General features: G+C 56.3%; 11 protein-coding genes across 11 annotated transcripts; 7 read left to right on the plus strand and 4 right to left on the minus strand.

Moving 5' to 3' along the window:
- The first annotated feature begins 69 nt into the window (after nucleotides 1-69).
- J3D65DRAFT_69177 (uncharacterized protein) lies at nucleotides 70-1,309 on the plus strand. Its single transcript, XM_066803923.1, has one exon. It carries the CDS (start codon nucleotides 305-307, stop codon nucleotides 941-943), a length of 639 nt encoding a protein of 212 aa, XP_066652479.1. The 5' UTR covers nucleotides 70-304; the 3' UTR covers nucleotides 944-1,309.
- Nucleotides 1,310-1,676: 367 nt separating this feature from the next.
- On the plus strand, nucleotides 1,677-3,119 carry J3D65DRAFT_558192 (putative lectin family integral membrane protein; the record flags this gene model as incomplete). The annotated part of the gene is made up of 2 exons (XM_066797346.1): nucleotides 1,677-2,297; nucleotides 2,346-3,119. 2 exons carry the CDS (start codon nucleotides 1,677-1,679, stop codon nucleotides 3,117-3,119), a joined length of 1,395 nt encoding a protein of 464 aa, XP_066652480.1.
- A 916-nt stretch (nucleotides 3,120-4,035) lies between these two features.
- On the plus strand, nucleotides 4,036-6,081 carry J3D65DRAFT_558474 (uncharacterized protein; the record flags this gene model as incomplete). The annotated part of the gene is made up of 3 exons (XM_066797365.1): nucleotides 4,036-4,928; nucleotides 4,983-5,745; nucleotides 5,830-6,081. The coding sequence occupies 3 exons, from the start codon at nucleotides 4,036-4,038 to the stop codon at nucleotides 6,079-6,081; spliced, it is 1,908 nt and encodes a 635-aa protein (XP_066652481.1).
- Nucleotides 6,082-7,799: 1,718 nt separating this feature from the next.
- J3D65DRAFT_69402 (uncharacterized protein) lies at nucleotides 7,800-9,286 on the plus strand. The gene is made up of 2 exons (XM_066803975.1): nucleotides 7,800-8,932; nucleotides 9,036-9,286. The coding sequence occupies exon 1, from the start codon at nucleotides 8,116-8,118 to the stop codon at nucleotides 8,890-8,892; it is 777 nt and encodes a 258-aa protein (XP_066652482.1). The 5' UTR covers nucleotides 7,800-8,115; the 3' UTR covers nucleotides 8,893-8,932; nucleotides 9,036-9,286.
- Nucleotides 8,960-9,515, minus strand: J3D65DRAFT_634313 (uncharacterized protein). The gene has a single exon (XM_066801215.1). The coding sequence runs from the start codon at nucleotides 9,487-9,489 to the stop codon at nucleotides 8,995-8,997; it is 495 nt and encodes a 164-aa protein (XP_066652483.1). The 5' UTR covers nucleotides 9,490-9,515; the 3' UTR covers nucleotides 8,960-8,994.
- A 3,105-nt stretch (nucleotides 9,516-12,620) lies between these two features.
- On the minus strand, nucleotides 12,621-14,052 carry J3D65DRAFT_558243 (uncharacterized protein; the record flags this gene model as incomplete). The annotated part of the gene is made up of 3 exons (XM_066797351.1): nucleotides 12,621-13,049; nucleotides 13,095-13,442; nucleotides 13,492-14,052. The coding sequence occupies 3 exons, from the start codon at nucleotides 14,050-14,052 to the stop codon at nucleotides 12,621-12,623; spliced, it is 1,338 nt and encodes a 445-aa protein (XP_066652484.1).
- Nucleotides 14,053-15,736: 1,684 nt separating this feature from the next.
- On the plus strand, nucleotides 15,737-17,300 carry J3D65DRAFT_634325 (uncharacterized protein). Its single transcript, XM_066801216.1, has one exon. The coding sequence runs from the start codon at nucleotides 16,128-16,130 to the stop codon at nucleotides 17,142-17,144; it is 1,017 nt and encodes a 338-aa protein (XP_066652485.1). The 5' UTR covers nucleotides 15,737-16,127; the 3' UTR covers nucleotides 17,145-17,300.
- On the minus strand, nucleotides 17,159-18,237 carry J3D65DRAFT_69447 (uncharacterized protein). The gene has a single exon (XM_066803982.1). The coding sequence runs from the start codon at nucleotides 17,819-17,821 to the stop codon at nucleotides 17,273-17,275; it is 549 nt and encodes a 182-aa protein (XP_066652486.1). The 5' UTR covers nucleotides 17,822-18,237; the 3' UTR covers nucleotides 17,159-17,272.
- Nucleotides 18,238-21,655: 3,418 nt separating this feature from the next.
- Nucleotides 21,656-22,770, minus strand: J3D65DRAFT_684587 (uncharacterized protein; the record flags this gene model as incomplete). Its single annotated transcript, XM_066803787.1, has 1 exon — nucleotides 21,656-22,770. One exon carries the CDS (start codon nucleotides 22,768-22,770, stop codon nucleotides 21,973-21,975), a length of 798 nt encoding a protein of 265 aa, XP_066652487.1. The 3' UTR covers nucleotides 21,656-21,972.
- Nucleotides 22,771-23,558: 788 nt separating this feature from the next.
- J3D65DRAFT_69520 (uncharacterized protein) lies at nucleotides 23,559-24,838 on the plus strand. Its single transcript, XM_066803993.1, has one exon. The coding sequence runs from the start codon at nucleotides 23,777-23,779 to the stop codon at nucleotides 24,434-24,436; it is 660 nt and encodes a 219-aa protein (XP_066652488.1). The 5' UTR covers nucleotides 23,559-23,776; the 3' UTR covers nucleotides 24,437-24,838.
- Nucleotides 24,839-26,780, plus strand: J3D65DRAFT_69526 (uncharacterized protein). Its single transcript, XM_066803996.1, has 3 exons — nucleotides 24,839-25,712; nucleotides 25,763-25,848; nucleotides 25,897-26,780. Exons 1-3 carry the CDS (start codon nucleotides 25,240-25,242, stop codon nucleotides 26,634-26,636), a joined length of 1,299 nt encoding a protein of 432 aa, XP_066652489.1. The 5' UTR covers nucleotides 24,839-25,239; the 3' UTR covers nucleotides 26,637-26,780.
- Nucleotides 26,781-27,238: the final 458 nt, after the last annotated feature.

A 27,238-nucleotide genomic window follows, 5' to 3' on the forward strand; every position in this document is an offset into this window, starting at 1 on the left:
TCGACCGAGCTACGAGGACGACATGACGGCCTCGAAGACTCCTCGGGAGTCTTCCAATACAGGTGAAGCCAGTCATTCTGGGTCCCACCCAGAGGCCAAGTCGGATGGCGCAAGCGACGATGATGGCTCGTTCGCAAAAACATTCCATGGCGGAATACATGGATTGAGACAGCTCTTGAGACTTGCCATGCACTGCTAACATTCAAAGGCCTACAATACTTCTTGCCGAGAGCTGAATGCCCTTTTCGGAGAGATCAGGTTAGAGGGTCTGTGCTCGCAAACCAAGAGAGCAGTATCTCAATGCATGCTGCTGCATCTCCTCGCCATCTCTACCGATGACCCTGGCACCTACCGTGGCTGCATCCGACGTGCTCTACACATATGTCAAACGATGGCAGACCGCACCATTGCCGAGAACATCTGGAAGAAAACATTCCACATCACGGACGAAATGGACGAGGACTTTTCCAGGAGCAGCAAGGCGCCAGTGATTCGAGAGTCCGACAATGGGAGCCCCAAGCCGCTGGATACTATCACTGAAGAAGAAGACAATACGATCGATTCCCCAGAGAAGCCGTCTTGCCCTAGCGTGCCTTCACGCTGGTCTGCACCGAATTCCAACATCGACGAAAACAAAATTCCTGAGGCTCTTCACCATCCAAGCACCAAAGAGCCCTCTTCGGGCTTTGAGGAAGATCCAGCAGACGCAGCCTACAGTGAGTTTATCGCTGAGCTTCGAGCCGATGCGCTCCGTCGCAAAGAGGCTACGGACCGTCATATTGCCAGCCTGGACTTGGAACTTTGGCGTCGCACACATGCTACTCAGCAATACATTGCAGACTTGGCAGCGGACGTAGCTCAACGCAGGCGGGCGACAGAGCAGTACTTGGCGGATTTGGAGCGGACAGCTGCAAGTAATGGGTTGGGAGTGGCACGCGATTGAAAGGATAAAGTGACATTTTGGTTAGTGGAGGCACTTTGGGAGGCGTACGTGAGTGGTGAGACGCAGGGTCCATGTTTGCGAGTATTTAGTACAAAAATGTACCTGGAGCTTGGGTCGAAATGGGGTAACGTCGGCGTTTTGGTGAAAGCTGGGGAAGCTTGAAGCAAGGATTGCAAAGCTCGGGGCAGCTCGACGACGACTGCACGACGAGTCTAGGAGCCTCCAAGCCTCTATGCATTTCTGCAGATAGCTGTATCAATGACCACCTCAAACGACCTGATGCGCCGACAGCAGTTTCAGGTCCTGTGCCTGCATCCAGACTAGAAGGCCGTCGGTGAGCGGCGCACGGTCCCCCAAGCTATCGATCTGAGTTATCCTCCGACCAGCCAACTGTCCGCATCGCGCGTCCGGGAGCATGGAAGAGTTCAGCGTCAAGCATGCCGGCAACCTCGTAATCCACCATTCCTTCGACTTTTCTCCCTCCGTTGTTGCTGTCGCTCGAGAAGTTCGCAACTGCTTTATTGTAGCTGCCGTCGCCGTATCTCTGGTCGCCATTGTCAGGTCACGTCGCGCAGCTTCATAATACCCTTGGTTTGTCCAAAGTCGCCAGGCTCACGAGTGCGAAATCGCTGACTAGAAAAGACTCCATCCTTCAGATTGCTATCCTTGATACTCGGTCTCTACCGCCCTCATTGAGGCGTCTCAGCCCTCGTCTTAATCACAAACGCCCACCATGCGCATATCTCGGAGTGTCCAGATTTTTGCAGCAGCGTGCTGCGCTGCAACATCTGCCTACGCGAGTCACACTATGGAGGAAATGAGCTTGGGACTCTTCTACCCCATCTCGAACGACAAGCACACGATCCCCAACTGGCGCGTGTCTGGCGCAGGCCACGATCCCCAGATTCTCTCCGACCGCATCATCCTGACACCACCCTACCCCGGCAACAAACGAGGAGCATTATGGTCCGTTTTCGCTCTGGATAAGAACGAATTCGTAGTAGACGTGGAGTTCAGGGCTTCAGGACAAGAAAGAGGCAATGGTAATCTGCAGATCTGGCTGACCAAGGAATCTCAACCTGTCGGGCAGACCAACAGCATCTACACAGTTGGCCAATTCGATGGCTTGGTGCTGAGCATCGACCAGTACGGCGGCTCAGGTGGTAAGGTCAGAGCGTTCCTCAACGACGGGACCGTCTCGTTCAAGGACCACCACAGCGTCGACTCGTTGGCGTTTGGCCAGTGTGACTATTCCTATCGCAACAAGGGTGCGCTGTCGCATGTGAAGCTCACTCAGACGGGGGAGATTTTCGCCGTGGAAGTGGACGGCAAACAGTGCTTCCAGACGAACAAAGTTAGTAGGAAATGGACTCTCTTCTCTTTGGGTACTAACAGTGAGCAGGTCACCATGCCAATGGGCTACTACTTTGGCATATCTGCAGCTTCCGCCGAAAATCCTGACTCTTTTGAGCTTTGGAAGTTTATTGTATCGCCGCATGAGGTGGAATCCCGCCAATATCAACCTCCCAAGGAACAGCAGGCCCAGCAGCCGATCCAGCAGCAGCAACAGCAGCCGCCGCCGCCGCCACAGCAGCAGCAGCAGCAGCAGCAGCAACAACAACAACAACAACAACAACAACAACAACAACAACAGCCTGCTGGCGGCGCATCTGTGTCTCAACCTACCTGGGATCAGGTCAACGATGTCAATAATCGCGTTTACTCCGTAGAGCAAAAGGTCGACAACATTTACCGCGTGCTGCAAGAGATTCAGGGCAAACAAGACCAGAAGTTTGCCGAAGTTGTGGCCATGGGCAGCAATGGGCCAATCCATGAGCATGTTCGTGCCGTCGAGACCGTTGTCGGCAGGATTCAAAGCATCGTGACGGCGATTCAGAAGGACATTGAAGGCAAGGACTACAAGGAGCACCTGGCAAACTTACACGACGCGTTGAGAGACACGCAGTCTGGTCTCCGGGACTCTTTGACCCACGGTAAGACGCTCGCAAACCATTCAATCTGTATTTGCACTAACAGGACATTTCTAGTCGTGACGTCATCCGCACCCAAGATGTGGACCTTCGTCTTCCTGGTGGTGATTTTCCAAGTGGTGATGTTTGGTGGATATCTGGTCTACAAGCGCCGCAGAGACACAGCTCCCAAGAAGTATCTCTGAGGGAGAAATAGTGGGACTGCAGGAGGAGAGACTGCATGCGTGTAGTAGGAGGAGAGGGTGCCAGGGGCTTGAGAGTAGATAGGAACGCCTTTTTCTTTTTTACGTGGACTGTGGGCGAAAAGACAGTGTTATCAGCGAATGCGCCAGGTACAGAATGAATGCTTCCTTTGTTCCCATTGAGCACGTTAAAGACGCGATGTCGACGCTTGGTTAGTGCCATGAGAGTAGGTGCAACCAACACAGCCAAACGTGACTGCGTGGTGGATGCGGAATTCGCGGCTTAGTCATCCAGATCACAGACCGTGGACCTTACGTCTGTCTCTGCAGCGCCGCAACTCGACCAGCTCCCGGCTCATTTATATCATGATCGACTTCTAGTCGTGCAGAACGGCCTGCGCTGCCCAAAAAGACCTCTCCGAACATCTGCACCCCAAGCTGGCCCGTCCTGTTCACGAGCGCACCGCAAAAGTCGGCGCCCTCACTAACGTCACCAAATTTCTCAACCTCGTCACCGCACGCACCGCGCCCCCGGCCCTGCGCGTCGCCGTCGACCCTACAATCGAGTCAATCCTCAATCTTCAGCGCATCACCGCGCCGAACGACGACGACCATGAGCCAGTATCCGCCGCCCCCCTCCGCCGACTCCCAGCACTACGCCCCAATCTATCCTGCGGCGGCAACTGCGCAACTGTTGGAGGCTGCGCAGGAACAAGCATCACAGGAAGGCTTTCTCGGCTTCCCTCGCGCTGCACCTGGCGAGCGCCATTCGCTTCACTCAAAGATCGAACCGAGCTTCACCGATCCGACCCAGAGCCCAAATACTCCAGGTGGACACGATGGCGCATACTCAGGAAATGGCCTCCACATGGGCCCAGAGCAACATCACACCATGCAAATGCAGCCACAACCCCAAGGCATGAGCAACGTGGGTCCAGATGGGCAACCTCAACCCAAAGCCAACAGGTTGCGAAAGGCTTGCGACTCTTGTAGCATACGCAAGGTCAAGTGTGATGAAACCGGTCCTCCTTGCCGTGCTTGCGCTTCCTTGGACATACCGTGCACCTTTGAGCGCCCGTCTAGGAGGAGGGGACCACCCAATCGCCATGCGGAAGCGATCAAGAGGAGGCGTCTTGAAGGAGGTTCACCGAACAACCAGACCCCAATGTCTCCGTCTTCACCAACCAATGCCGCTCAGGCGCTGGCTCAGCTTTCTTCCCACCCGCCTCTCTCCGCAGAATCAATTGCACCGCTCGATACGATAGAGCTCCTGATTGACGACTACTTCACCTACATCCATCCACTCTGCCCGTTCCCCCACGAGCCCAGCTTTCGCGAATCCTTCAAGAGACGGGAGGACTACAACAATCGGCCGTTCCTCGCCCTGCTGGCTTCCATGATTGCCACTCTCGTTGCGTCATTTCCACGCAAGCCTCGTCTTGTCCTCAAAGTCCAGGGTCGCCAAGGTCTTTTCCCCACTCACATGAGCCTGATCATCAGATGTCAACAAGTCTCGAATGCGGCTAGAGGTTCGGCACTGCTCGAAAGAGATGATCTGACAGTCTACGATGCTGCCACCAGCTATCTCCTTGGCGTTTCCCACGCCTATACTTTCAGGTGGCGGGCAGCACGCCTCTACTTCTCTGAAGGTCTGGCAATTGTCAGAGCCCTTGGCCTGCATGACGCGAGGTCTGATTTCTACAGGCCGCAAGGCTCTACCAACGGAGATGGTCAGCGTGAAGCGTACGGACCAGACTTTATCACACTGGAAATGGGACGCAGAATTTTCTGGACGACGTTTGTGAGCTGGAGGTAAGTTTCGGCATTCAATTGAAATGGAATGTATACTGATCCGCTGCGGGGTAGATCAATGTCCCAGTCTGGCGCAACTGCCGACGAACTCGTCATCATGCCCGAGACTCCTGCGAAACCGTACCCGCCTCTTCCCATGGAGGTCGACGACATTTACATCTACCCGAGCCACGTTGAGCCTCAACCGCCTGGCATCGTCCCTGAGATTGTCGGTTTCAACGCAAACGTCAAAGTCTACCAATCTTACAGCACGCTCGCCACTACGGAGCTGACCTACGGAATCAACGAGGTGTTTGATTGGGAACGTCAGTGCAAGGTGCTCGACCAGAGCCTTCGCGATTGCAGGCAAGTCTTGGAAGAGCTTCCACAAGACCTGACAGTATGGCTGGACGGTCCTCCTGATATGGCAAGCCAACCGAACTTGTTCGCCGCCAGTCAAGACTCAGCCGCGAGCAAAGACCCGCTCATGCTCCTGGCCATGAACGCAAATCAATCGGCCGAGGAGAAGCGCAAGACTCAGTATGAAATCCAAAAGGCCAACATCTACATCAGCCAGCTGGCAACTCGGTCGTACATTACCGAGAGGTACTTCAGCATGCGCGACATTCACAACAACATGGAATCCCAAGATCAACAGGAGAGCTCACCAGCTGTCGTTGCGGCTGGTCTTGACAACATGCTCCAATCAGACGCCAGCCCCAACTACGACCTGTTGGATCAGGAAATGAGGGCGGAGAAGGACAAGATCGTCAAAGACATGCTCCGTGTTCTGCAGAGTCTCAGTCAGGTGCACATGGAGCCAAACGCCGACAGCTTCGTATGTCATTCGCCTTTTTCCGCCCTTCAGCAGCACCTCCAGCCTTACAAACCTCAAGAGATTTTACTAACGGACGTCTATCAGACGCACAAGGTGAGGCAGGTCGTGTCTACGCTTCTGAACGCGCCGCAGGACCGCAAGAGCAGCGTTGCGCTGCAGGCCGAGCAGTATCTTCACCATTTCCTCGAGATATTGGTGCGCTTGGACCGCAATGTCACGACGAACCAGAATGCCGATGGCATTGAGGACGAGGAGGTGGAGCTGAAGCACTGGGCCGACCTGAGAGAGTACCAGGTCAAATTCACCCAGGCTGGCGGCGTGCTGGCAATCCAGTGAACAGCAGCTGCTGACTGGTTGCACTCGACTGCACTGCCACGAGCTTCACAACATTTTCTCTTTTTTACTATGCGGTAGAGGCGTCTTCGGGTGGAACTTGCAACACTGGGAGGAATTCGGCCGCATCAATTCTCTTCTGCACAACCACCAAACCCCAAAAGGATTTCGACATTGGAATAGGTTGGGGCATTCGTCTTTCGGCGCGGAGGCCCCTTCTTTTCACTTTTTCCTGAGCAACAAGGGATGTACGATAGGGCTTGAGGCTGGCTGCTTATGAGAGATTTCTTGATTGAAGACTGGCGACAAGGGAGGACTAGATATGGCTCGCGAGGGAACAGTAGCAAGGCAAGGAGCTTTGCTGACGGCTCAGGATGCGGCAGGAGGCAACCGGAAGTTGACTTTAGGGTAATGGTGAATCAGTGGAAAGAGAATCAAAAAGGACTTGCAGCTCGTTTTATTTGATGGTGAAGGTGAGTGTTGCAACGTGGCTGATATTCTAGGACCCTCAAAGATAGCTGGCTTGGAACAAGGGCTTCCTCTTGAGAACAAATCTGCCTGACTTTATCAACTACGTCCTTGGTAACGTAAGGAGCCGTACATCGGTAATTTACAGCCCCTGCCTTTGCACACGCCGCATCAACTAATACCGTCTGCATATGTCTGTCATAGTTACTCGCCTGGAGCCTTTCAACTTATTTGGATTACACGGCTGGTCTAAGACTCTGTTCCTGTCCTGTCATTCCAGAAATGGGTAGAAACGTCCAGACATTGGGCCTTGCCGAATGTCTACGACTCTGGCCATGAGGCTGCAGTCACTTGCCAACAGATTCAGCCATCTGCCCTCCAATTGTCTACTTTCTCTTCCATCTCCCGGCCTTCCTTCGCATGTCTCTCTTTCTGCGTGGCTGATTTGCACCACAGGCCCAAATCCATCAATAGAATACTGGTCGTTCCCAGACACCATCTAGAAGAGGCTCACCGACAAAGCCATCCCTACACGGAGGGCCCTCAAGAGCGCCACTCTCTGCCAGCATGCCCAGCATATTGGAATGCAGCACGAATCCTCCAGGAGCAGCCGATCTGTCAGGAAACTCCACATTGCCTCGCGGCTTAGACTCTCGATCTGCCGACATCTCGTCCCGCTCTGCTTCTTAGTGGCAAAGAGTCGGTCTCGATGCTTGGCCAAGAAAACGAAACATGTTGGTCACGCCAGGCCTCGTGAGAGCTGCGAGGTTCACTTGTTGAGACCCACTAGGAGCGCTAATTTTGTCATCTCAGTGGCTTTTAGTCGCCTGTCAGCCTTGTAGGGCGGCGCGGTCCGGGCCGTGGTTGGTGTTATTGCATGCCCGACTTGGTAGACTCTGAAAGTCAACACAGATGTAGCGGCGAGCCAAACTTTGGGCCAATTCAAGGTTGGTAGAGGCCCTGTCTTGGACAGAGGTAATCCCATGTATCCTCTTCGACGCCATGTAAACCTTGGCTAACCGTATGAATTTGAAAGAGTAGTATTTGCGGAAGTTTTGCGCCTGATTGGGTGTCGGTCTTCTGGAAAGAATCTTGTTTGGGCAACGTTGCGTTGTCTTTCAACGCTTCCTGATCACTTGACAACATGACAGACACGAGTCGTCTGATATTCTCCTCTCTCAGCCAGCCAGACGACAAAAAAAGAAAGAAAAGGGCAGTCGAAGCAGCAGCAGCAGGAACACAAAAAAAGAAGAAAAAGCAAAGTAGTCCCCCATCACTTCCATCGCGTGATCGCCAATGTCACAACGCCTCGTACAACAACCCCAGTCCCATACCCCACCCAACAACCCGAAGGGCCCGCATTCGTACCTACATGCATACACGGATGCATGCATAGAGTTTGCCCGTCGCACGCCCACACGCCCACACCCACGCAGCCCACGACCCGACCCGCGCGGTCGGGAAAAAGGAACAAAAAGGAAAACACGGAACATGGTTGGCATCGCTGGCCAGTGAACGGCAACCGCACACGCCGCGCCCGCCCCCCGCCACAGCCGCCTCGATCAAGCCATGTGCAGAAGCAGTGGCAGATGGTGGAATGGACAGAGCGTGGACGAGCGAGTGACAAGCCAGGCGGATGTGGGACGAACGCTTCCTCCTGATGTCCGCCTTTCTTCTTTTCCTCCTTCAACGACGCCGACAAAGCCAACGACGTCGATGCGCTGCGGCCCTGCCCTGCCCGCCGCCTGTTTGCGAAACGTAGGGCAGCGCGAAAGGGGGAGAAAAAGCAGATCAGATGCAAGACTTACGTTGCCCGTCGGGCGGTGGTGCTTCACGACGTCAAAAACCGCCCGTATCAGTCAGTCAGGCTTTGCGCCAGCCAGCCAACGGCTGAGGTATGACCCACGCCGTCGGGACGTGACAGGGTGTGTGGAAGTACCTGCAGACCATGACGGGGCGGTGACAACGACGACGATGGCGACGAAGATAGCGTCGACGATGACGCCGTTCGTGGCCCGAATTAGCAACGAGGAGGTGCGCGCGCGCGGGGGATGGATGCGTCGCCGAGTGCTGCTGCTGAGTTCCGCGGCTGCCCGTGGGGACCCGGTATCTGTCTGTCTGCCTGTCAGCTTGGGACCGACGCGTTATACGTGCCCGTCGGCAGGTACGATGCAGGAGGCAGGTACCGTACTCCCCCTGATCCAGGCGAAGCGTCGACGCCGTGGTGCTGTGTCTGTTCCCCGAGATTTGGGAGTCGGAATCTTTGCCTGGCCCGCCGACCCGACCCGAGCAAGTGAGCTGGTGACGGGATCCAGGAGAAGCGGGTACACAGTCAGGGAATGGTAGAGGCATTGGAAAAGATTCGCGTGGTGGCACGGTTGAATGAGTAAGTGAATGAAATCAACAAAGCATTTCCTGCTATCTTGCTTGCTAGCTTCCAGACACTTCTCAGCGCAGGATGACTACAAGGAAATTGATAGAGCCAGCAGACCTCCCGATTCCAGGATCCTCACCCCGTGCCCATCGCCTGTCGATCCGATCCAACTCGATCCGACCCGATCTAACAAGCTGCGCCCATATTGTCAAAACGACTCTCCAACATTTCGATGATCTCAGCCCCAGTACCCAACGCAAGCGCAAAAGGAAAACCGAACTGACCCGAAGAGTCGAACAAGCACCAAAGACAAGGAACGGGGAGAGGCACATGACGCACTCGCTCACTTCTCGAGCGCACCGCGCGACTCCTACGGTTCCAGCGGGATGGGCAAAAGCAGCGACCGCAGCGCCTGCACATGCGGTCCGACTGAATGAGCTGGACCTTACATGTCGGAACGTGTGCCGCCTCGAGACCGTACTGCAGGGTATCCAGTAGGGAGCGGGTGTGGGAGACGTAGTCGAAGGCGAAGCATGAGAGGGAGAGAGAAAAGAAAGGAACAGTGACATATCAGCACGATTCTCGCCGTCCCAACGGCGTGGGCGCCGACAAGTCATCTATCGGATTTTCTTCTTCGCGTTTATGTGACGCGGACGGATGGACTGCCGCTCCCTGCATCATTCAACACATCCATCATCCGATATCCATCCATCCACCCACTACTTCCCTTTCTCTTCGAGTATTCGCGCGAGCTGCGCTCCTTTGGGCGCAATTTATATTAAGAAAAAGAAAGTGTTGCATGGACTGGGCTGGCTGCTAGGTATGTACCTAGCTGCGCACGAGCACTCCTGACTAACAGATTGCCGTCCAGCCAGCCAGCCAGATAGATTGGTGGGCACATAAGACAACCCACCCTCCCGCCCACCCAACGGCTCCAACGGCGCGGTACGGGGAAGCGCGCAGCGCATTGGCTGTGTGACGGACAGACGGATGGACGGAGGGACGGGCAGACGGCAGGGGTACCTACCCTACCCACGTACGCACCTACTTGCGTACGTCGTCTATCAGATTTTCTTCTTCGTGTCTATCTAAGTATGTGTCGCGTCGAGCCGCTCTAGCACCCAGCTCTCACTCACCCACCCACTCACCCCATGGTCCTACTCCACTCACTCCCACTTCTTCTTTCTCGTCGGCGCGCAGCTCGTCACTCATCCCGCCGACATACTACACAACGCGAAAAAAGAAAGCAGGAAGCCATGCCGTCGGTCTATCTATCATTGAAAGCTACCCCCAAGCAAGGGGGCGTACCAGCAGCTGCTGCGCGCGAAGCAAAAAAAAAAAGAAAAAAAAAAGCACGAGCACGAGCACGGGTGCGCCGTCTGTCGATTGGCTGGCTGCTGGCTGAGAGCCGATGGCTGAGACAACAACGGTTCCAACGGCGTGGTAACGGGGATGGCATGGGCATGGGCATGGGCAAAGAAACTGGGCAGGCAGGCAGCTGGCTCTCCAGCTGGAGACGTCGACGTCGCCTCGCCTCACACCTATCAGTCAATCTATCTGTCTGACCTCACCACCCACCACGTCGTTGGATTCGCATCGCGTCGATCTACGCACTGCACCCATCCCTCGCCACTGCATTCAGCTGCTTCCCTGCTTTTTCCCCGCTTGCTTGCTGCTACTGTTGTTTGCCTTTCCGCTTGGGAGCCGTCATTATGCACGCAGCCGTTTTGGGGCGGAGGATATGAGATGAGATGGGCGGCGGCGCTGCGGCTGGAGCGGCATGGAGCTGTATCTGCGACGTACGTACATACGGGCCCAGCAGTGTGGACAAAGCAGTGTCGTGACGGCGTGGCGTAGTGTTGGCTGGAGCGGTGAGTATGTAGCGTGACGGCGATGGGACACTCGGAAGGTGAGTAGTGGAGAGGGAGTCGCTCTATTTCGTGGATTCAAGTGGACTGTATGAGCATAGAACGATAGAGATCACAAATAGACAAGTGTTTGACTTCTCTCCTGTGTCCTAATCTGATGCCCACCTACATCACCGTCCAACTCTACTGCCTTATCTTCTCTCTTTCTTAACCCCAATGCAGACAGTAGCGCAGATCCGACGCTTGACAAGTCAGAACATGTGCAAATGCGTTCCAGACCAGCCGATACAGGACAAGTAGAGAGATCGCTCGCATTGATCTGTCGCGATCTGATCTGATCTGATCTGATCTGATCTGATCGGTGACGGGGCGAGGGAGTGAGCGGGTAAAAGTGACGCAGAGCGAACCAGATGGAGAAGATAGAGCAGCGCCATGGATCAAGGAGGAGATCACCTGGGTGGGGAAGCGGGTGGGTGGGCGAGGGTATCAAGGGAGAAGGGGAGATGGGTCGACGAGGGTAGGAGGGAGGGTGGGTGGTGGTTTATAGAGTAGGTCGGAGCGCGATCATGCAGCTAGCTCACTGCGACTGGAGATGAGACGAAAGGCGAGGAAAAAGAATATCTAGTTACGTGTGTGTGTGGCGGGGAAGGAGGGAGGGATGGAGGTAGGTAGGTGGGCGAAAAAAACGAGGAGCGAGGCATTACACAAGATGGCACGGTGCACCACAGTCATTTCGAGATGCCATGATTGGAAGTAAAAAAGTTCTTCTTTTCAATGTTCGTTTGGGCGGCAGCAGGAAGAACCCGTTCCGTATCGCACCGTTCCTGTCCAGTCCTTTCCCGTCCCACCCATCCCACCCATCCGTGTAGCACTGCCATGACCTTGCCTCCCTGCCTCCTGTAGTCGCCTGTGAACCGCCCCGACGGGGACAAAAAGCAAAACGCAAAAAAAAAAAAAAAAAAAGTCCAGATGAGAAACCCTCAATCCACGCTTGGCATCCTGTTGGTATCTAAACATGAATGAAGTTGCGCTGCCCAGACACCTCCTCCAGCCCGTTCGCGATCCTATTTGCACAGGACGTTGAGCAGGAAAGGGTAGGCAGCGACAGTAAAAAAAAGGAAACAAGTTGAAAAGGAAATCAAGTCCAAAGTGTGCAGTGCCGAAGCTCGTGATCAAAGTGTGCAAGGAGACGCAACAAGAAGAGACTGGTGCAAAGACCGGAAAGAAACACTCCAAGCCAGCCAGCCAGTCAGTCGTAGTGTGTGAAAGGAAAAGAAAAACCCCAGTAGACGAAACCGTGGATCCCCGTCCATAAGAGCCCTTTTTTGTGACCACCGGCGCCTATGGAAATGCACTTGGGGCTCACCAAGTGCTGGTATTGGTGAAAGGGAGACGAGGTAAATGGAAAAAAGTAAAGCAAAGACGGTCCACAATGGGAGCAGTCATTCGCTTTGGGGGATGTGGGATTAGAGAGGTTTGGTTTTTTGCCTTGCCCCGACCCAACAGCAATGCAAAACGCCTCCAATCCTGATGGCGCCAGAAGACTCCGTTTGACAAAAGAAAAGAGCAGTCGATGCAACCAACAATGATGCTAGCGCTTGGGCAGCGTCTCAAAATGAACGCAGTGCATTGGGGCTAGCCTTGGGCGTTCTAGACGGTCCAAGGCCACGCCAGGGGATAACCGGTTTGGGGAATAATCATATCAGTTCATTAAAACAAGTCGTAAAGGTGCTCGAGTGTCGGCGAAACGAGGGTGGTCCGTGGGCCAGCACGTGTCAGGTAGCGCGTGGTCGATGCGGCGACACCGTGAGGCGGCTGCGCCAACACGGCGCTCAGATTGCTTGTCCGATCCTGGACTCGTAAGCCATTCGGTGGCGCTTCATCTGCTCCGCGTCGAAAGGCTCCGCAACACTGCCGTGGCGAGACGCTCCGGAAAGGGAAGTGCCGCTCATGTTGCGGTCTTTGAAGTCGCGCGCAATTGTCGAGAGCGAGCGCATCTTGCGCAGGCCCTTGGACTTTTCCTTGTCGCCCGTTGCGTCTTCGTCTCTCTTCTTCCTGGCAATGCGAGACACGGCGTTCCTGAGCCTCTGCGCCTTGGGGGTCTTGGGTTCGCTAAAGTCGAATTGGCTCATGGTCTGGCTCATCTCTTGCTTGTAGAAGCTGCTTGCCGAGCTATGACTGCCGCTCGTGGATGGACGCTTGGAAGAGTTGGAGGCGAAGCTGACGCCCGAGTCAACCTTGCGACCTTTGCGCGAGTAAACCTCCTGAGAGGATTCAACAGGAGTGGAGGGCGGTGGCTCCTGCACGTTGTGCTTGGGCGGGGCGTGTGCGTCGAGATCGGCTCTCGACTGGATGGTGTCGGAGAGCTCAATGAGACTGTCGACCTTCTTCATGTACCTCTCGAAGATGTAAACGACGCACGACCAGCCGTTGGGTTCGCCAGAACGCGCGTTTTGCATCATCAGGCGCTCGAGCTCGGCATTGTGCTTGGGCATGGTGTTGATTGCCTTGAAGAAGTCTTTGCGCTGGGACTGAACGATCTCGGAGGTGACGCCAGCGGGAACAGCGCTTGGAATTGGAGGCCACAGTGTATTGAGCATTGCCATGCAGTTGTGCTTGTCAAATTTTTGGAATTTGATTTCGTTGATGAGAATCTGCATCGGGTTAGTGATTGTGCAGGCTGGAAAGAAACCAGAGACTTACCCATTGGCGGAGGTGGACGTAAAGCCAAGCATACATCTCATCTGCAGCCTTCTCAAGGCGGTTGACGTCGTTGAAAATCTTGATGACGGCCTCATCACGCGACACCTTCTCCTCAATGGACTCCCAGGTGTCCAGGTCGATGCGAGTCCACATGTCCTTGATGGACTTTGTGCGGCGCATTTCAATGTCCTTGAGGTAGTCGAGGGCGGTCAGGGCTTGCGAAAAATTGACCGAGTTGAGATCCCTGGAGCCAAAGGTTTCTCTGACAAATTTCTTGACAAATGAGTAGGGAAGTGATGTCCTCTGGAGCGGAAGCTGGGAAATTTCGGTTTGGAGGACGCTTTGGAATTGGCCTTCGGAGCCGTTTTCGGAAACCTTTGCCAATGGCTGGCCCCGGGAAGCGCAGTTGAGGATGAACATGGTGCGGAGCGGGAGGTCTTTGCCGCCGGCCTGGGAGAAGATTTGCTCCAAGAGGCGGACATCTTGCCTGCGCTGCTTGGCGGCGTCGGTGACGGAGAGTTCAGAAGGAGAGCGTTGGTGGTGCTGTTGCTTAGGGAGCATTGCGGGCTCCATGCGCGGAATGGGGTGTGTTGATTCGGTCATGACGTTGGGTGTGTAGGTTGGGTCTGGTGTTGTGGGAGGGCGGGGCCTAGTACATAAGGGTGAAGGAGATGGTCGGGGTTGTTGATGTTTTTTCTGGTTGCTGGCGAGTGACAGGTGATGGGAACCCGAGTCTGGCCACGCATCAGCCGATGAGTCCCACGGGGAAAAAAGAAACGAGGATAAACGGGGGACGACTGGAGTTCGGCGCCGGGATGGCGTCACGCAAGAAGGGATACCGCTGCGCGGAGGAGTGGGCGTCAATGCGGAGGCTGGGGCAGCAAGTGACGTACGCTTTGGGAAGATGGTGGTCGCGGAGAAACCTAAGGGACGGGAGTGTCGACGGAACGAGTGACGGCGACTGGAGTGGGTTGGGTTGACGTTGACGGGTGGGAGTCGAGGTGGAGGTGGAGGTGTCGGAGTGTAAAGTAGGCGTGGGAGGTCGAGGGTCTGGTGGGTGGTATTAAGAAATGGAGGCTGATCGTCGTGTGGCCGGCCGGCCGGACCCGCGCCGCACCCTGGCACCCTGGCACCCTGAGGCGACACCCTGGCACCCTGGCTCCTGCCCTGCTGACCCTGGCTCCATGTCGATGCCCTCCTCTGCCTGCCTGCACGCACCCACACACCCACACCCACACCACGCTGGACCGCCCACACAGCCCACAGGCCACCGGCCACAGCCCACAGCCCAGAACAGGCCTCCCGTCGCTTTTCCTCGGGGAGCCATTCCGCCCACCACCTCGTCCCATCCATCCCATCCTCCATGTCCCCATCCTCCCGTCTGCTTACGACCTACGCTTACCTTGGCTCACATGTCATGCCGTGTAGCTCAATACTGTACTCAATCTGCCCTCCTCTGCCCTCCTCAGCCGCCCAACACCTAGCTGCAGCCCCCCTAATTTCCTCTTTCGGCAATCCTTTCGGGCCACACTCACTCCCCGTTGCACTTGCGCTCAAACAATCCAACCCGCCCGTGCCCACCGAGTCTCGGGCTTGGACTGATGCGCCGTTTCGATCATCTCGCAGTGGCGACGTTCGTGAAGCACAATATTTATTCATCGCCGTGGCAGGGTGACGCGTACGAACCTGCCGCCGACCAGACGCCCGTTTTCGTCCCGCCCACTGCCCGATGCTGATGCTGATGCCCCGCGGCTCGCGGATGCAGAGCCTACTCTTCTCCAGCTCTCCACCTCTCGTCGTCATGTTCAGGGGACACTGCTCGACTGATTCCCCAACGCCCTGCGAGTCTGGGCGGCCACGAGGGAGCAGCAGCCACCATTCGCCCTCTGCCATGGCCTCCAACCTGCGAAGTAACCCCGTAAAACGTCATGCTATTGAAACTCGTCGCTCCCATCTCGTCCACTGCTGTCCGACTCGGTGCTGCCCTGATTCGACGCCCGCCTTTCCCTTCCCCAATTGGGCGTCGATCGTTAGCGTCAGTCCGGGATCGTCAACACGTTTGACAGGCGCTAGCTCTGTCTTGACAAAACGACGCAGCCTGCGGTCACGACAGCAAGAGTCTCGACTATGTACCTAGGGTCTTCCCCTGACACTGACATGGCCCAACACCACCAATCGCTGACTTTGCGAGCCTGCCTCCAGAGGCGCCACAGCGGGTGTGCCGCCCGGGGAACAAGGCCCTTGGCGCCTCCTCTTGGTCCGCTGTGAGCGTACCTCTCGTCAGCTCCTGCGAGAGAGGATCTTGTGCTAGCTGTGACTCGGCCGCAATCTCCATATACCAACGGCATCAATCACAGCCCAAATCGTAGTCGCCAAATGCTGTTGTGCCATGGCCATGAAGCTCTGCCCATGCGGCGTCTATTGGCTGCCCCGCCCGCCTCGTCGACTCATCGCTACGTGACTCGAACCTCTTCGACTTCATTTCACGCTTATACGAACTCCCACCCTCCGCTGGTAACGATACACAACCGCCTCAACAAGTCGTGCCTTCTCCCTTGGGTAGCGATTCTGCGTCTCACTCGTCGGGAGCCGGCATTTTTCTGCACGCGCCCACGCGAGCAACCAGACCTCGCACCATGGCCGGAACCAGGCTCGAGTATTGCACGTTCGACGTCTTTACGCTCCAAAGATTTGCCGGCAATCCTCTGGCCATAGTCCACGTTCCTGCATCGACCGAGTTAGGGCAGGAAGATAAGCAGATCGTCGCCCGCGAGTTCAACTATTCGGAGACGGTCTTTCTCCACGCCCAAGAACACGATGGCCGAGCCAACAACACCTGGAGGATCGACATTTTCCTGACCACGGCCGAGGTTCCATTCGCTGGCCATCCTACCATTGGCACTGCCGTCTGCGCCTTGTCCCGCCTGCCAGCACCGCCCGGCCAGCAGGACGGCCGCCCGGTCGAGGGAACATTCATCACCAAGGCCGGCGAAATCCCAGTGAGCTACTATCCGAACGATGGAGTTGCCACGGCGCGCATCCCTCACAATGTGCACATCCACGAGTGCGCCCTGTCTCGCACGCAGCTGCTCCAGATCCAGCCCTCGATTGCCATTCTCGACTCGGCCAAGCGGCCGCGAGTCCCGTCGAGGTCGCCCGTCGTGTCCATCGTCAAGGGCATGACGTTTGCGCTCATCGAGGTCGACAGCCTGGCCACGCTCAACGCGGTGGCGACGGGCAGCTTCTCCGTCGACGTGCCGCTCGACAAAGACTGGGACCAATCTTTTGTGGCGCTGTATTTTTACTTCCGGCAAGCCGACTCGACCGACGGCACGCGGAACCTGCGGACGCGGATGGTCGAGGGCACCTTGGAAGACCCGGCCACTGGGTCCGCCGCCAGCGCCCTGGCTTGCTACCTGTCGCTGGTCGACCATGCTGGCGGCGGCGATGATGAACAAGGTGAAGGAGGAGGCGCTCCTGGTCAAACGCTCAAGTACCGCATTTCGCAGGGCGTCGAAATGGGCCGCAAAAGCGACATTGGCGTCGAGGTGACCTTGGCGCCGCCAACAGCAGCGAACCGCCCCAGGGCGGTTGAGACGGTTGTCCTTAGCGGGTCGGCGGTGCGCATCATGGAAGGCAGCCTCAGCCTCTAAAAAAAAGAACTGTTCTCAAAAAAGCTTGTAAACAACCTCAGCAGAACCCCGAAAAGTTTGAAGCCTAAAAATAAATTCGTTGGAGAATTAACCCTCGTCGTTTTTGATTGGCTTCCCTCGTCGGCCTCTTAATATTCAGCCCATGCAGCTTCCGCCGTGACTATTGGAAATTTTCCGTGGTCTTGCTGCTCTGCGTCGCCATGGATGGCTGCAGCAACAGGTAAGGAACCGTTCTCGGTGTGCATGATGTGAGCCATGTATGTCAGCCGGGCCGGTGTGAGCAAGAGGCCAACCAAAAAAAAAAAAAAGCCCGCGCCCAGCCGGGTACCAGCATGTTTGGGTCTGTCGAGTGTCGCAATCTCGCCTGATGGTACTGCTAGAGGCGATGAGCAGCAGACAGAAGCAGAGGCAAGAGAGCGGGCAGCAGCGGGGCAGTTTGGAAGGTGGTCGCAGCGGCGGATGATGCCAGAGCTGCCTGTCTGTCTCGCTTCCCCAGTTCGCACATCCATGCAAGGCGTCCAGCGGGCAACCCAGCCCAGCCCCAGCGCGAATCGCCCATCATCAACCTCGTCGCGCCCTCGCTCTTTTGCACAGCGAACCAGCGAGCGCAACGACGGTCGTCGATTCGTGAGGCTCCTTATTCGCGCAATAACGACAATCTCTCGTCGATCGGACATCGTGTCTCGCCTTATTGCCCTGTGGCCTGCGCCTTGCCGCCAAGGAGAGGTAGCGAGAGAAGGTGCACATCATTCATATTCATCTTCGTAAGGCGCCGAAAGGCGGACGGACAGGCAGACAGACGGAAGACACCGACAGCACGAGCGACCAAGACTCGAGACAAGACCCTTGATCGGCCAACGGGCCACGCGCTCAGTGGACGGCGGCGGCGGCGGCCACGACGGTGCGATTCTGGTCGGCGCGAAAACCGTCCCCTCGGGACAGCAGCAACTCGTTTCTCAATCACCGAACAACTCGCCTGCAATTGCTGAGGTAGGCAGGAGGGAGCAGGAAGCTTATCGGCATGGTGGGTAGTGCCGCTTGCTCTGATGCTCATGCCTCTCGGCTGATGGTGATGTTGCGCTACCTACCGACATGTGGACAGAGGCAGATTATTTTCCCTTGGGCAGACTGACGCACGGCAGCCGACGGTGTACGGGTTGAATGCGCACTCCCAGGGTCACCCAGGTACCTCACTACTTGCCTGCCGACCTTCTTGCCAACCTACCTATCGATAGCGTGGACTCTATGTGGTATGCTGGAATGCATGCCCGGCATGCATCTGCGTGGCGCTCGTTTATGCCATGCCATGCGACGGGAAGCGGACGGGACGCGCGGGCGCGCGCGAGGCGAAGCGAGAGAGCAGGAGAGCCATTAAAAAAAAAAACGCTGACCGGGGATTTATTGAGACGTGCTGGCGGGTAAGGTTGGCCCGCCGCCGGGCGTGTATGGACGAGGACGGTGTGCATGTGAGCTGACGTCGTCTGCTCGACGGATTGGACTGGATTGCATATGTGTGGACGGGAGTCGGTGAGAGGTCGATTGGCGGAGATGGAGGCGCTTCTCTGCGGGACGGGCCCGCGGGCGGCTTCGGATTGCATCATGCTCCCTACAGTACCCTGCGGAGAACCTCCATGTCCATTGGATACGATGCTCGACCTGGGAGGTGTGTTTTCGCCGCCGTCTTCGGTGGTGGTTTGTGGACGAGCCTTCCCTCTTTTTTCGCCTAGGACTTTGCAAAGAGTACACCCGCCATCAGTTGCCCAATTCGGCTCTCCCTATCCTTGCGGGTCATCTTCCGATGACTTCTGGAATCAAAAAATTTTCTTTTTCTTTGTTTTGATCGACTCTCTGTTGACCGGTGTGTCGTCCAGTAGACCCCGATCACCGGATGGATGAGCTCATTGCACGCAATGAGCATTCGAGAACGCCGACAGGGCAGAAGGGCATCGAGTTTTGCGAGAAAACACATCACCGGACGATGACAGCGAGCGTCCCCACAGCGCAAACTGCGGGAGCAACACCAGACTCGTTGCGGTCGCCGTTGCGGTCGCGGCCTGTTTGGAATTTGGAAAAGACGAGAGTGGGTCGTCGTCGGTCATCAGCACTCAGGCACTGGGGCCCAGGGCAGGCAGCAAACGCATCATCATCATTATCTGATCTCTTTTTTACAACCACCCCGCCCCGTCCGTCCGCGCCCACCGCCGTCGATTGTCACCGGTACACCGGTCTTTGTCGGACACGATTCCCTTTTGCCTGATTTGCTGCGTGTCGATTTTTTTTTTTTCTCCCTTGCTGTCGCTCATCACTCGCTCACAATTTCGCTTTTCTGTTTTCTCGTTCTCCGCTTGCCTCGCTACCGGTGTCCGGAGTACCGAGACTTGGGGACTTGGAAGCGACTCCGACGGACCTTGGCCGAACGGAACGGACTGGCGGTATGGCGGTATGCCCTTGGTGACCGGAAGAGAAGGGCAGATCAGGGGACGTATCGTTTTTCGTCGTCTTGGCCGCGGTGATGGGTAGTCGTGGACGTCTTGGAGTAGAGGTGAGTGCGTGGTGCAAGTCCGGTCCGGAGGAGCGGTCAGAGAGAGAGAGACACACACAGACGGGGACCCAATCGCGCGACGACAAGAGACCCACGCGAGGTGTTTTGTTTTGGGAGATCGCAAATCCCAAACGACAGGAGCCTGCTGGAGCACACCACGCGCGACGTCGACGAGAACAAAAGGCTCCGCGGAGTCGAGTGCAGGCAGCTGCCCGGCCATTTTTTGAGTGGATCACCTACTATACCGACGACACATCACGCCCTGCCGATATTGAATGTCTCCATTGCAAACCACGACGGCGGTGTCCATTCGCTCCACCCGTGCACTCTACGCATGACAGGACGGTCGCCACCGCGTCAATGGCGACTCGAACAGGATTCTGCTCGTCGACGAACCTTTCCAGTTCCTGCGCATGACAGAGGCCCATGGCTACTTCGCCGCAGACCTCCACAAATACCAAGGCAAACCAGCATCAACTCCCCAAACCACGCAATATCGCAAGTCTCATTACATAGCTGGGCACATCTCATCATCAGTCGGCAACAGCGTCTCGACCCAAGTACCGGAATCCCAAGCCCAGCAAGCCACGCATGGTACAGTGGGGATACGTAGGATGATGGGGGGGAAGAAGGGAGAGAGAACGAGCGCGACCCCTTGCTCGTTCCGTCTACGCCGCACGCTCATGCCCACCACGCTCTGGACCGCCTCACGCACCCCCGACGGCCCAGCCCAGCGGTTCAAGGGATTCGGTATTGTGGGCTCTACCAATCTTACAACGCGCATTTGCCCGATTCGTTTGCTTGCAATCAATCAACCTGCTCTGGCTCCGTCCAGGGCAACGAAGGTGAGGGAGCGAGGCAATCACGAAGACGTTGTATATGCATGGCGAGCCAAGCGGCAACGATCATGAGTCGCCTCAAATTGCGGGAATCGCCATGTCTCCAGCCAGGATGTCGGAAAGTATGTATGGAGCCTTGGGATTCGTGCTGCATCTGTGGGAACAATTGCCCGCTCGCTCGCTGCCTGTTTCCTTGGACCATGGTTCGGATGCTAACCTCGTGATAGTCGTTGTGGAGAGACTCGCAGCAGGAGCAGCAGCAGCAGCATCGGATGCGTCTTTTGGGCAGACGCTCACTCGTTGCGACCTGCTCCCGCCAATAAAGCGGCGATCTCTTTGCGTGGACGCGGCGGCGTGCTGCTGGCTTCGGCACACCTTACCCAAATCCTACTCGGGAAGATCGACGGTGGTAGCTGCTGGGCGCTTCAAGAATCAAGGCAGGTAACCAAAACCAATTGATTCGATGGCCAGAGGGAGAGAAATGCGGGAGAAACGGACGCGTGAGAAGGGTACAGAGTCGACTCGAGACTTTGTCAAGCTCATCGCCGCATCACCGTCTGTGGTAGGGACGTAGCTGCTGCACATCTTTCGTGATGGATACCATGTGCCTCGTGGATACAAACCCCTGTCAAGCCACGCCGTTGGCGTTGCATTATCATCGACCATCAAACCGTCGCTCGCCAAACGCCACTTCCGGAAGGTGGGGAAGGAAAGGCGCGACCGAACAGAGGGAGAAAACTGTGGGTGTGGGTTCAGGCTGCGGTGGTGGTCGCAGGTCTGGCCTCCTGGCCGCGGCGTGGATTTGGATTGTAGGTACCCAGGCGCGTGCTTGCTGCCCGACCTTGAGGTTGCGCTGCGCTGCACGGCACCTTGTTTCCCACGACGCGGCCTACATGGTACCTAATCCCTCTCTTCTCTTCCTCGTCTAACTAGTCGTGGGCGTTTCTTTTTCCTCTTTGGCGAGCTCGCGAAGAGTCTGCAGAGGTTTGAAACGCCGTCGCGCCTTGTACGTCAGACTGTCTGTCAGGCAGGCAGCCCGCCCGTCGTTGCTGTGCCCGGTCAAACCACACACCAAGCTCCCTGGCTGCCTGTGTGCTCCCCCCTGCCCGCCTGCCCGCCTGTCTGCACTGCACCGCCGCTCAACGCTCACCCTTTGCATCGTGACATCGAACAAAAATAAATGCCCACAACACGACTTCAACATCATTTGGCCTTTTCTCCAAGCAGCATAATGATCCAGCGCTCTTCCACATCCGTCATGCATGCAAGACAATTGAAGCCAGAATAAACCACCACACGCCTCGCCCCGCCCCGTGCCGTGCCGCGCCACGATGCTTTGCAGTGTGTGCTCGCTCGCACTCTGCGCCACCCGTTGGGCCTCCCTCTATCCATCCATGCCTCTGCTGCACTGTACTGGCGTCTCCGTCCCAGGCAGCCCAACACAACCCTACCACGACCTTCCCGAACCAGCAACCGAGCCCCATCGCCCACGCAACGCATGGATCCAATCAGCGGCGCACCACGCAAGCCACGGCCGTTGCGGTGTTGCGGCGACACATGGCGGAAGCTTCTCCGTGCCCGTCAGTCTTTTGTTGCTCGCGACCCCCAGGCCAGGGTTAGGTGGTGGGGCAGGGGACTTGTCTGGCTGGTTGGCGGGCTGCGGCGCGGTGGGCCGCGGACGGGGGTTCCTGGTTCTTGGGCTCTGCTCTGCTCCCAGGAAAATGCCACAGTGAGTGTGTAGGTAGGTGGTGAGCGAGAGAGAGTGGGTGGATTGTTGGAGCGACAACGACACGCGTCGCCATTGCAGCGAGCGGCCTGCCAGCGGCCACAGGCAGAAGAGAGCGCGTAGATGAACGAGTGAATGGATGGTCGTAAGCAGTGCTTGTGTCAGCTGGAGCGCGACCTTGTACCTAGCACCCAGCGCGCACTGTGCGCGGTTTGCACGTCGAGACCTTTGCGCAAAGGCAGCACAGTAGGATGACGCAGGTGGCCTGAGGTATATAGGCAAGGAGACGGCAGTCGGGCAGTGCTGCGGTGAAGCGTAGGGGTTGGGAATTGCGAAGGATTCGCCGTCTGTAGGTGCTTGTGTGATGAGGCGGGGGGTTGGAGGTGGGGGCGACGAGTGAGAGAGGGGGTGTGTGAGGGGTAAGGCACCGTAGGTGGGAAGAATACCGCGGTCTGTTTGTTTAGGCAGCTTGGACGTCATCGCTGCGGTAATGTAGGGCCTCCTAGTGACAAAAGTCATGGTACTCTCAGCGAAAGGTGCTGGAGCAGATGAGGACTATTTGGGCGCGGTAGACGATCAAATGTAAAGAATCATTTGACTTCGCCAGGCCAGACTAATTGGAAAGATTCAAGGACGACATTAAAGCTTCGAGAAACCTATAATTATGCGTCTTGACTTTTGTCTGCAAGCCAGCGTCTCTGAGTTATGTTCCTGGCACTCGAATGCTCCGCGACTCTGCTTTCCCAGGGAGCTCGAGCTCGAACGTTCTACAAGCTTATTCTCCCCTGAAACTTTCTCTTGACTGCTGCACATGGCCATCTCGATGCGTGTGCTTACTCTTCGCGCCGAGCCCCAAACGAAACAGTGGTAGGTCTTGAACTGCGAAACAAGGATGCGTGGTCCACCACCACCCAGGCGCACTGGCTGGCAGCCAGGCAACGAAAAGGGCTTCCACCTTAAGTTGTTTACTCGCCGCATCAACAGCCAGCGAGCACGCCATGGCTGGACTCTCGCCAGGCTACCGCACGTATCAATCCGCGCAGCTTGGGCGTGGTAGGCTTGTCGTAGTGCGAAGCAAGCGCGGGGCATGCTGCTGAGCAAAACGGCCCATCTCAGACCAGGTGCCCCGCGAAAAGCCAACCGAGGCGCTGCTGTAGCGCAAGACGAGATGGGCACCAGTTCAGAGATGGCCTACGCACCTAACTGCCCAGGCGACGGAATGTGTATCTGGTGGCGGTCGACTGCGAGTCCAAGGAAGTTCCTTGGCGGCAGCCGGCGTCGGTTGGTTTGGGCCGTGTCAGTTGTGTGAAAACACTTTAGTTGCCCTTCAGGTGTGCTAAGGGAAGGAAGCTAACGCTCCATGGGCGTGGTGTCGTGGTGCTCCAGCCAGCCAAATAAATGTCTGGCGCCTTCCGAGTCAAGCGTCGACCTATCTCTCGAGTGTTGAGCGCATTATCCCAGCGGACGACAAGTGCACCGAGTTAGGCAGGCAGAGGATGGTCATCCACAGGGAGTCTCGGTGAGCATGTCTCGTCGCCGGCCACGAGCGGACTTGCCAGAAGCGGTTACTGCGGCTGACGGGCCTCGGTCAGACGGGAGGACGCGTGCCGTGCGTGTGTCTACATTAGATGTACCTTGGGAAGGGTCTGGTCTGGTCTGGTCTGCGCGTCGTCGGCGGGGCGGACGAGGTGTCGATGGAGGAAAGCTCCGTACGGAGACGGACGGCGCAAGCTCGCGAGCTGGATCCGCGTTGGGGAGGGAGAAGCGAGCAGGGCCGAAGGAACAAAGGTCGTGCGCTGGCCTGAAGCGAACGAGTAGGGCCGCGGGAGGGAAGGACATGGAGAGGAAAAGAATGGACGCGGCGGGCGAAACGACGAGGCTCGTGTTCTTGCTGCTGAGGTGCATGTTTGATTGTCGTCCGCCGGCCACTGCGTGTGCTTCAGCATGTGTGTCGAGCTGGACATTGAAACCGCGAATCAATAGCGCATGGCCTGTTGTCAGCATGTCGTGTCAAGGACGGGGCCCTTTGAATCCTGCTGCTTCGTGGACCTCTCAGCTCAAGGACGAAAGACGACGATCAATGATTGACTCTACCTCGACTCCGGTTTCGCTGCAGAAAGATGAGCCGACGGCGCCAAGACGGGCAACCACTTTCCTGACTCAACACCACGACGCGGGTACCTGAAGCCGCCCACGGCAGCGCGGACAACCGACCACCGGTCAGGATTGACGTCGACACCAGCACGGCACGGCTGAGAAGGTCGACGGCTCTTCCGCAGCGACATCGCAAAGCAGCTGTCTGGAGCAGCTCCAACCCGAATCGCAACTTCACTGCGCAGGATTCCAGCCATATGCTCAATGCACCTTTTTTCCCTCAGTCACCTCCCCATCAAATGACATCTTGCGCTTTGCATCGCGGCGTCCCCTATTCGCCGACGCCCGACAACATCGTACCTCTCCGCTGAGGGCGCGGCCGCTGTCAACTGGGTTTGTGTGTCTCGAAGGCGAAAACGTACCCCAGACTAGCCGCCCTCAGACCGTACCAGTCTCATATTGCGCTCTGGGCTTACTCAGACTCCTCTCTAGTCATCATGTCTCTTCAATGCATCGCTTGCCCGCCCTGTTCGATCTCTAGTAGCCATTGTGAATGAGACACCATCAGCCTCATCCGCGGTTTCGACGACGGAAATGCCGCTGAGGCTGTAAGGCATGGCCTCGACGTTGTCTACAAAAGACAATGCCAAGGGCTTTGGAAGTTTGACGTCGCTCAATCCGCAGTTGCTCGCCCTGGTAGTGGCATTGGGTCCACGTGAAAGCCTTCCTCTCAATTTCCTCTCTCACGCGTTGTCCTTTCATTTCAAGACTCGTTGATCGTGTCTGCCGTATTCGTTTTCTCTTCTGGTCCGCAAGTCGACGATTACTCTTTTGATACCCTTTAAAAATATCCAAGGCCGTCGAACTTGGCCGTCGCATGACGGCTTGGTGAAGATGCGCTTCTCGGTCTTTTTCCTTCTCGTTGCCTTGCTGGCATTGATCGATGTCCGGCTGGTTCGGGCTTCCAACAACGTGGGTGAGCCTCGCATCCTAGCGAGAGCAGGCGAAGACCCGGCGAAGGTTGACAAAGGTGGCCAAAATAACGAACAACAAGACCGGAAGGGAGGTCAGGGTGATCGAGGCAACCAGGGAGGACAAACCGACCAAAACCAACGCGGCCAAGGGAACGGTGGTGCCCAACAGGGTGGACAGGGTGACAAGAACAACGGTGGAAAGCAGAATGGCAATGGCGATAATGGAAACAACAACAATGGAGGAGGTAATCAGGGCGGAAATGGCAATCAGGGGGGCAACGCTGGTGGTAATGCTGGAGACCTACAACTCCAACCGGATGTCATACAAAAGGGGAGCCAGAGTACTGGTCAAGATGGAAATGGCAGCCAGGCTGGACAGGTGCCTTCTGAAACGTTAGTGGTCCGTCCGTCTACATTTCGAGAAAAAGACTGACCAGCATCAGAAACGACGCCAACTTTATCAACTTTTGCGAAGGAGACACCTTAACGAATGGAGCGCAAAACAAAGCCGGGTCTTGCAATGGCATTGGTAATACTCAAAAACACAAACTTTGCTTCTTCGACTGACCAGCTCCAGTGATGGGTAAAATCCCTGCGCAGAGCCAAATGGTCTCGGCCATCATCGTTAACCCCAAGCCCGGCGAAGACATCGAAGCCAACCAAGCCTTCGATATCAAGGTGCAGACGTCCAACCTGAAAGCGGGCGCTTTCACGAACCCGCAGACCACGTACTATGCTGCTCCACAGGACCTAGATGGCGGCGGAGATGTCATTGGACACGCTCACGTTGTCATTCAGGACATGGGTGGCACTATGACGCCGTCAAACACACTCGATGCGTCCAAGTTTGCCTTCTTCAAAGGCATCGACGATGCCGGAAACGGAGATGGGCTGCTGAGCGCCACGGTGGCCAATGGCCTTCCTCCCGGCATCTACAGAGTGTGCACCATGAACAGCGCCAGCAACCACCAGCCCGTCGTCATGCCGGTTGCCCAGCGCGGTTCTCAAGACGACTGCACAAAGTTTACTGTTGGACAGGTTGGTTCTGGCTGTTCTATGCAAAGTGTGTCGGAAGCTGACAGGCTGACAGGGGAAAAATGCCAACAATGGCGGCGATGGAAATGGCAAGAGTGGACAGGGAAACGGCCAGAAACAAAACGGCCAGGACAAAGCACAGCAAGACGCGCAAGGGCGAATTGGTCGTGGCAAACTCAACAACCGTCTCGTCAGGAGTGCCAAGTTCATTCATCCAGCCTTTTCTGCAGCATAGCTACGGTGGCAAGGGGGTTTCAATGGGTTTGGATCAGCTGTAAGTAAGCAGATTTTGTGGCTGTTCGTTGGAGTGAAGGTTGGCGCTATCAAGGTCTTTGCCACGAGTCTCTTTTTCGTCCATCTCTGTTCCTCTTGCCTGTTTCGACAAGCAGACGACTTGTATGTACTTCATACCAAATTTGACCGTCATTTGAATCCTCAGTTGCTGATGAGGTTGTTTAAAAGTCCACACAATATTTCTTTCTCCTTTACATGTCCAATAAAATACGTTCTCCTCCGCATGTCCACTCCAAATGCCCCAACGCAGCCACTCTATCACTACGCAGTTTCCACCACAGTCTCCTCTTTCCATCCCATCATAACCGCACACTAAGCACCACACGGACTCATTCCCCAGCGAAATTGATCTGAAGCACGTCCTCAAAGGCGACCACCACGCCCGCCCGTCCTCAGCATCACGAAACAAAAATAGCACGAAACAATGTCTCTACTAGTCTACGACGGCTCACTCGTTCGCTTTCCCGTTCGCTCCTCCAAACAACCAATCAAACCGGTCTCCCCATTTCGTCGTTTTCTCGTTTCCCTCGTTTTCGGCGGCTTACCCTACCCACAGGCCCCGCGCGCTTGCGCGCACGCGCACCGGACGC

The sequence above is a fragment of the Phyllosticta citribraziliensis genome, assembly GCF_038025025.1.
Source record: "Phyllosticta citribraziliensis strain CPC 17464 chromosome Unknown J3D65scaffold_10, whole genome shotgun sequence".
In the NCBI taxonomy this organism is placed as follows: Eukaryota; Fungi; Ascomycota; class Dothideomycetes; order Botryosphaeriales; family Phyllostictaceae; genus Phyllosticta; species Phyllosticta citribraziliensis.

Excerpts from the sequence above, each read along its gene's own strand:
- J3D65DRAFT_69177 (XM_066803923.1), top strand. The coding sequence starts at position 305 with ATGCTGCTGCATCTCCTCGCCATCTCTACCGATGACCCTGGCACCTAC.
- J3D65DRAFT_69402 (XM_066803975.1), top strand. The coding sequence starts at position 8,116 with ATGTGCAGAAGCAGTGGCAGATGGTGGAATGGACAGAGCGTGGACGAG.
- J3D65DRAFT_634313 (XM_066801215.1), bottom strand. The coding sequence starts at position 9,489 with ATGTCACTGTTCCTTTCTTTTCTCTCTCCCTCTCATGCTTCGCCTTCG.
- J3D65DRAFT_634325 (XM_066801216.1), top strand. The coding sequence starts at position 16,128 with ATGGCCGGAACCAGGCTCGAGTATTGCACGTTCGACGTCTTTACGCTC.
- J3D65DRAFT_69447 (XM_066803982.1), bottom strand. The coding sequence starts at position 17,821 with ATGTCCGATCGACGAGAGATTGTCGTTATTGCGCGAATAAGGAGCCTC.
- J3D65DRAFT_69520 (XM_066803993.1), top strand. The coding sequence starts at position 23,777 with ATGTCTCGTCGCCGGCCACGAGCGGACTTGCCAGAAGCGGTTACTGCG.
- J3D65DRAFT_69526 (XM_066803996.1), top strand. The coding sequence starts at position 25,240 with ATGCGCTTCTCGGTCTTTTTCCTTCTCGTTGCCTTGCTGGCATTGATC. Across the intron at positions 25,713-25,762 it reads GGACAGGTGCCTTCTGAAAC|AAACGACGCCAACTTTATCA; the intron begins GTTAGTGGTCCG and ends GACCAGCATCAG. Across the intron at positions 25,849-25,896 it reads CGGGTCTTGCAATGGCATTG|TGATGGGTAAAATCCCTGCG; the intron begins GTAATACTCAAA and ends GACCAGCTCCAG.